Below are 7,887 nucleotides of genomic sequence, written 5' to 3'. Positions count from 1 at the left end.
AATTCCAGAGCCATAGAAAAGAGATGCTGCTGAACTTCTTCCAATCAGAAAATGCAAATGAGGGGAATGTTAATTAGAACAAGCATGGGAAAGWGCCCAGCCACAGCAGTGCTGCACTGGTGGGTGGGAGCACTGTGGAGAGGAGGGGGTGGCTGACAGATCTCCTTCCTCCAACAGCCACAACCTCCCTCACTCAGGGAAATGGTTTCTTTTAATAGAACAAAAAGGAGCTGCTGGGAAGCCTTTGCAGACCACTCCACCATTGGCTCCCAGTGCCAGAAAGCCTCACCTGGACCTGCTGCCTGAGAAAGAGCTGTGCCTGGAGGAGCGACTGGAGTAGGAGCTGTAKGAGGAGGATCTGGAGCGCGAGCGGGACGAGCCGGACCCAGAGTAGGTGGATGAACGAGAAGAGGACCTGGAAGAGAAAWATTAAAATTCAGAGCTTCCWGAAAGGCCCTCAARGTCCTGWTTCCAAGAATGTWCTTCCCAAGTTCTGYTCCAAACCCCAGTGCCTTCTCCCTRTCARGGTTTAYAGCCTCWCTCCTCAGATCCCCMTTTTTCTTTTAGGRARGATCCTGYTGTTGCTCCTCTCTTTGCACCCTATAAYAACCCTCCCCTCCATCAGTTATTGATTGTCCATCCTTTTTGGGAACTGCTTCCACACATTTTATTCCTTTTCACTGGACAATGCCCTGACAGATCACCTGACTGGGTGCAGTGATCCCAGCAGGAAAATCTGCTTCAGGAGGGCTCAGGCTTTAAGATCCCTATCTCCAATCTAAATGTTCCTCATTCCTCCTGGATACTTCCCCCCTCTTTCAGGAGCTTCAAGTTCCAGCATTTAAAGGAAATGGATCCAGTTGATGCCTCAAGGGTCCCAGATTCAGTGAGTTTCTTTCTGAAAGGTGGTTTTTATCTYATTTTACACCACTGGTTTCCAAGCCCCTCTGAGGCTCTGCCAAAYCTCCACAATCCCAGTTCTCCCAGTACCATCAACCTGCTCTTACTGGAGTGGGCTCAACTCCTCCCACCATCCATCCTGGAATGACCAAGATCCAATTTTTACAGCTCCCAGCTCTTTCTGCTTCCATCAATATCAGTTTTCCTCTAGGTGAGTTGCTATCATCCACGTGAAAAGTGGCTTTTCCAAGGATTTGCCTTTTTTTAATCTATTTAAGGGGCTGGGAGTTCCTTGGTTTCCATCTCACTATGTGTTCATAAGTGTTCCTTATGGAGCAGCAATTCTTAGACTGTTTTCCCAACCATAAAATCATGGAATGGTTTGGGTTGGAAGGGCCCTTAGGGACCCTCAGCTTCCACYATCCCAGATYGCTCCAGCCTGGATGGGGAATCCATCCCAAAACCCCAACACGGGGGTTGGGATAACCCATCCCAAACAYCTCAACACCTTCCCTGGCCTCGAAGGAGCCCCACCCCACTTTTGGCCACATTTCCAGGTCCCTTTTTGCCTCACCTTGAGGAGCCAGAAGCAGATGCTGAGGAGGCCGAGGTTTTCCGGCGCCTCCGTGCCCGGCTGGGGGACACAGACACACCCAATTTCTTTTTGGGAGATTTGGATCGACGCCAGGGATCCTTCCACTCATCAGCCCTCTTGGATGGAGCACTGCCCAGAGGGAGAGCATCCTTGTCCTTCTTTGGTGCCTCGGGCTGGCGGCTGCAAAGAGAGGAGCAGGTCACAAATGGGATTGGGGGGGGGTTTATAGGGGAAAGGGAATAAGGGACAGCTCGCAGAAATGATAAATGTATTGGGATGGAATGTATCAGCAGATGCACAGGGCTGTGGAAAGAGCCCAGAATTCATCCCTTAGAGATCTCAACCTCCACTGTGGGATTTCAGCACCACTTTGACCTCCTTCCACCCCTCCAAAGGGGACAGTTCCCTCCTCAGCTAGGCACAAACCAGGCTGCCTCATCCCTGGTTATTCTGGGTTGAATAAAGTTAAAATTTAACTTKATTTTAAAATAAATAATATTTATTTCAATGTCATTATTAATATTAAAATATATATTTTAACATATATAAAATATATATTCTCTGGGTTTGAACACCCCAAAGGTGGTGTGGTTGTTGATATCCATGGAGATGTGCCCAGCCAGGCCTCATCTCCATCTCCTCCCTTCCTTTTTAAGGATCCTTAATTTCCCTTTTTTTTGGTTCTCCAGGTTTCCTTTCTCCTCTCTAACCTCCAAAAATAATTCAGGGCCAACTTTCCAGCACCTGCACCAGACACTTCCTACAGCACTCCAGGATGAGTTTCTTCAGACTGAGGCTTTATTACCTCTCTTATCTCTGGGTGATTTAACCTGGAATTTTTCCTTGCCCTCAYTCTAACCTGCACTCAACTCCTCAATTACCTGCTTTTCCCAGGGCTTTCAGGCAGAGTTTATGCTGGATTAAAGCTTTCCCRAGTCTCCTGCACTCACCAAATTACCAGGACAATGATGCATTTATTCCTTACCTCAAACCAAGGAGCTCCCTGGGAATTTGGGGAAGGAAAGGCCCCTTCCCCGCTGGGTTCAGCCAGAACCACCCCATTACTCACAGGACCCAAGCAACCACTCCCCACACAACTTCCTCCACCTTTTTGAGATAAAAAAGTTTTCTAATAATTCCAGGGACACTTCAACAAAGCCCAGGATATTGAAAGTTCTTGGTGAGCAGCCTGTCCTGTCCTCTGAAGGCTTCACACCTCACTGAGAAGCCTCATCTCCTCTTTGATGGCAATTTTCTCTTCCCAAATCCAGGACAGGGATGTGCTGACCTAAAAATCCAGCATCTGACTCTTTGCTTATCTGTGCTGATGTCAAAGCAGTTTTACTCTTTGTCCCACAATCTCCCTTGGAATATTCACAAGAAAAACTCTCCTTTCACATTCACCTCTCCCACAAATCTCAATCCAGCTCCATGAGAGGACAATTCCATCCAACACAGAAATGTTGAGTGCCCAGAAGGGAGTGCCAGGCAGGTTTATGGCTCAGCTTTATTCTCCATTCCATCCTGCCCATTTCCCAGCACTGCTCCAACACACACAATTTAACTCAGCACAGCATATTTGCACTGGATTGGTCAAATTTTCCATGTTACARCCACAATTTCATGAGTTATTTCATCATGGAAGAACACCACAACTCTGAATATGGGTTTGAGACACACAGGACCTATTATTTATACCCTGGTAACATTAAACAGGCCAAGCTGGGGTCAAGACTCCTTCCAGCAGATGTTTACAAATTCATCTGGAATTGCCAATTTGACCTCTGGAATATCCTCAAATCAACCAAATGCAGAAGAGGAAGGAAAGGAAGACTGGGAAAAGCCTACACAGCTTGCATCAAACAGCAGGATAAAGAGCAAGGAAAGGAGGAGAGAAAAGCATGTGAGGATGTGATAATGCCTTAATACCCTGATCCAACTGTGGATCCCATGGGATCACAGTCTGAAGGCTTTGGGAGATATTCTGCTGGYTTTACCCAGGATAAAACCTGTGAGAAGCTTCTCCTGCAGGGTCCAAGATGACAAATCGGGAAGCCAACAATGGTGTCAGGGGAAATTTGGGTTGGATCTCAGGGAAAGTTCTTCCTGCCCAGGCATTGCCCAGGCTCCCCAGGGAATGGGCACAGCCCCGAGGCTGCCAGAGCTCCAGAAAGGTTTGGACAATGCTCAGGGTGGGATTTTGGGATGGCCTGGGCAGGGATGAGTATCAGGCTGGTGATCCCTGTGTGTCTCTTCCACAACAGTTTATTCCATGAGTCCATGAATTAACAAATGTCCTCACTCCTCCCCAGGCTCAGCTCCCTTCTGAACCAGCTTTCATGAAAAAAAAAAAGCCTCCTACAGGATTTATTCTCCCTTCAAACCAACTCCCATTCCCATCCTGGGAGCTGTGGGAACAACCCCAGCTGAACTCCAGAGCCAGCTGGGAGCAGGGATGACTCTGAAAGCAAATCTCATTTACCTGCACCTATTACCTGGTTTGATGCAATTCCCTGTGCATGAAGTCACTTTCTRGAGGAAAGGTTTTTCCCCAGGAAAACCACAACAGAAAGGCTCATTTTGCCTTTCTGACTCAGCAGTAAATGCTACAGACAAGGAAGATGCTGCTCCTGYCAGGACATTTTCAAAGCCTTTCYRACGTGTGGCATCACCAAAGAAACTAGTTCAACCTAAAACTGGGATCTGATGCTGYTGGACTCGGCTTCTCCAGTGGAATTCAGGAGTCAGGATGGAAAGAAAGCTGGAGCAGCTGCCAAGATCCTCAGCAGCTCCCCAGAGGAACAGTCCCAAGGCTGGGAGATGAGAAGGGGAGGATCCCTCCTCACTTTCACTCCCACAAAGAGGTAATTTTGTCCTGGATCTGGTGCTTGGTGGAGCTCCCAGCTCCTTCATTGAATAAAATAAAAAATAAGAATGGTTTGCTGCTGGCTGAGTGAGTCCAACCTGCCCATGGCTGGGGCTGAGCAGCTGCAGGRGCTGAGCCASRGTGGAAATGARGGAAGGAAGGAAGAATTCCAGGGGTGCTGAGCCATGGGATCAGCTCAGCASTTCATCCCCATCCTCAGCACTGCTGCCCAGGCTACTGGAAAACCTCCCACACTCCAGCACAGACAGTGGCAAAGCACTCTAGTGTTCATCCCAATCTTTCTCACCAAGTTCCAATTCTTAGGAAACCTTTGAAGTGTTTCAGAATTAACTCCTAAGTCTATTCCACAAGGTTTTAAAAATAAAATCAGAGGGAATAAGAGACAAAAGTGACCAAAAGCACTTGAATTTCCACCCAGATCCTCAAGGATCAATCAGACAGCAGCTTCCAAAGGCAGTTTCACCCTTAAAACAACAAAAAGCTTTCTTTTCCATTAAGAACAGGCTGATGCCCATTTGGCTGGGATGTCATGACAGCAATCAGGAGGAGAACTGAAGCTGAGCATGCCTTTGGCAGGGAGAGCACAGCGCTGCGTGGGGCAGCCAGCTCCTGAAAAAACCAACTCCCAAAAAACCCAACTCCCAAAAAAACAGTGCAACACCTCACTGAGCCCAACAAAAATTTGGAAGGGGGGAAAAAAAAAAAAAAAAAGAACTCCACAGCTCAAGTCTTCCTCGTGTATTATGCAAATGCTGCTGAAGCACTTCTAATCTCGGAGGGGAAAAGCTTTTCCAGGGGAAAACGCTTCCTGTCCTTCCCCCTCCCGTGGGACACGCAAACCTTATCACCCCTGGGCAGCAGTGACGTCAGCCTGGCTGCAGGGCTGCTCTTCCAGCTCAGTTTTCTCCAGGAGGAAAGTCCAGGGATGATTTAACAGCCTTTGAGTTTCTCGCAGGAAAGCTGCGATTGCGTCAGCAGCGCCGGCGCCGCTTTTCCTTCAGAGGCAGTGGAATTTTCCAGCGGAAGTGGACTCGAGGAATGACTGGAGCCATGTGCCAAGGCAGTTGTGAAGGGACCTGTAATTGCTGCAAAATAAATTCCAGCAGAGTGCAAGCACGAAGGAATTTTTCCTGTCTCGGAGTAATGGAGAGGGACAACAACTCTGGAAAGTCACCTACGTGTGTCCAGGGCAGGGAATGCTGGACATTGGAGCTGCTGCCCATGGATTTTGGGGAAATATTAGCATGGAAAATACTTTTCTCAAGCTGTTTCCATCTAAAGCTGAGTTATCAGTCTGTTAAAAAAAAAAAAAAGGAAAAAAAAAAWAAAAGGAAGGATTTCTTCAAAGCCTGATGGGGAGAGGCTTGGAAATTAAAAGAGTGGAGATACAATCTGAACCTCCAGGATGAAATCATCCCAGCAGGGAGATAAACCTATCTGAGATGGCATCTCCCCTAAGGGCTGAGCATTTGACGCCTGGAGAGCCTCCTCTCCATGAGCAGAAGGCAGTGATCCTGCCACGATCCTGCCCCAAAATGTGCCACTGATCCTGCCCTGGAATTGTCTTGTTCCACTAAAATCCAGTCTGGGGGGTCTTCCAGTAACTCCATCTCTGAAATGCTGAAGGAAAACACATTCCCTGAGATCCACATCTGAGTCACTCAGTGCCCTTCATCTCGATTTCGGGTCACGAAACTCTTCTCCTTCTGCTGGGAAGTGAAGGCAGCAGCTCAAGAACCACAAGGACCAACAGGAATTCCAATCAGCAGGAATGTTTTGTGGTGAACTTGGAAAAGTTGGGTTTGATTCACTGATTTAATTGCCATGGAATCCCAGAATGGTTTGGGGTGGGATGGGACCTTAAAGCTCATCTCATTTCCCAGCCATGGGCAGGGACACCTTTCACCATCCCAGGCTGCTCCAAGCYCCATCCAACCTGGCCTTGGACATTTCCAGGGATGGAGCAGCCACAACTGCTCTGGGAATGCTCAATCCTCACAGAGAAGAATTTCTTCCCAATATCCCAYCTAATCTGGCAATGGGAACTCATTCCCTCTTGTCCTGTCCCTTCATCCTTTGCCCAAAATGCCTCCCCAGCTCTCCTGGAGCCCTTTTAGGGCTTCCTCCCTTCTGCAGGTGAACACTCCCAGCTCTCCCAGCCTGGCTCCAGAGCAGAGCTGTTCTTATCACCAACTCCCCCAAAGAGCTGGGAGCAGAAMTGAAAGCAAAGCTGTCTAACCAGGTTCCATAGCTCTGGCTGGAAGCTGCACCACAAAAAAAAAAAACGGGGATGTAAACAAGTTGTTATCGTGTTCATCACTGCAGAGCTTCCATGAAGAGCACTGGATTGGGATTCCAAAGAACTTGGAGCATTTCTGTACGTGGAAACAAGGAAATTCTTWCTCTGAGCAGTCCTGGAACATGTGGAGTGTGCAGGAGCAGAGGTCCAGCTCYTGCTGGAGCTGATAAACCTCATTTCAGCCTGGGAAACCCAAAGCCCGGGGCCATTTGCTTCCCTTCATTCCCTGCACTCCAGAAGCTGCCTGGAGAGGTGCAGACACCTGGAGAGCAAATCCAAACCCCTGATGGAGGCTGTTCCCCCCTTCACTAACTCTTCATGGATACAAATCAGAGCATTCCAGGGTTTCACCAACACCCAGCTCAAAGCCAGGAAGAGCACACAGCTGCCTGCCCTGCAGGACAAATGGGAACAAATAAAGGATTTAAGAAATGACCAAGACTTCCACATGGAAAACTAAGAGGAACCCAAATCCACCATCCTCCCACAGCATCTCTGTGCAGCAGGGTGAGATGCCATCACTGAGACCCCCAAAACTGAGTGACAGCYGCTTTCATTCAGAGACTCTACACCCAAAAAATAGGGAGCAAATCCAGCTGGCAGCACTGGGGACCACCAGAAGCTCTCAGGAAAGACAACAATGATCCAGGAACACTTAGAATTAGAGATTCTTCCCAAAAAAAACAAGTTCAGTGGCTTTATRGTACACACACCACCATGAATCACTTCATTTGCATTCCCTTCTTTTTGCCACTCCTTTATCTAATCAAGCTCATTCCAACATTTTCTGACTTGCAAGCCCTGGATAACCTGCACCCATTGATTCCAGAGCCTGGGTTATCCTGCTCATTAACGTGCTCACAGATTACCAAAGTCAACTTGAACCAGCTTGAGAAAACACCACGAGGGTGAGCACGGCCATGGGATCACGTAACCTTTTGTCCCAAAATCTGCAGCACCTCACAGTGAAGGTGACACCTCAGGAGCAGCAGGGAAGGAGCTCAACAYTCCTTGTTGGAAGGGTTTTATGAGGATTTATGGTTTGCMCTTTCTGACTTYGCTTTCAGTTGTCAYGAGTCCCCCMTCACRGGGTTATTTTGGTTTTTAATGGCTRCCTAAGTGCTCTCCATTAATAGGTTTTAGTCTGGATGGAGGGAACTTCCTTTCAAAAAAAGCTTGGTGTGATAATCACAGGATGGGTGGCAG

General features: G+C 48.1%; 1 protein-coding gene across 4 annotated transcripts in view; it reads right to left on the bottom strand.

The window, feature by feature from the left end:
• Nucleotides 1-7,887, bottom strand: part of ZC3H18 (zinc finger CCCH-type containing 18) — a 42,999-nt gene that overhangs the window by 13,002 nt on the left and 22,110 nt on the right. For all 4 annotated transcript variants that reach the window (XM_057384461.1, XM_057384462.1, XM_057384459.1 and 1 more), the window contains 2 exons: nt 1,475-1,675; nt 290-415 (listed from right to left, as the gene is read on the bottom strand). In XM_057384461.1, the coding sequence (XP_057240444.1) occupies nt 290-415; nt 1,475-1,675 (327 nt within the window). The remainder of the gene's footprint in view (nt 1-289; nt 416-1,474; nt 1,676-7,887) is intronic.

This window comes from Malurus melanocephalus, unplaced genomic scaffold (assembly GCF_030028575.1).
Source record: "Malurus melanocephalus ecotype Western Australia unplaced genomic scaffold, MMel_1.1 scaffold_710, whole genome shotgun sequence".
Lineage (NCBI taxonomy): Eukaryota > Metazoa > Chordata > Aves > Passeriformes > Maluridae > Malurus > Malurus melanocephalus.
This window is presented reverse-complemented; position numbering and strand designations above follow the sequence as displayed.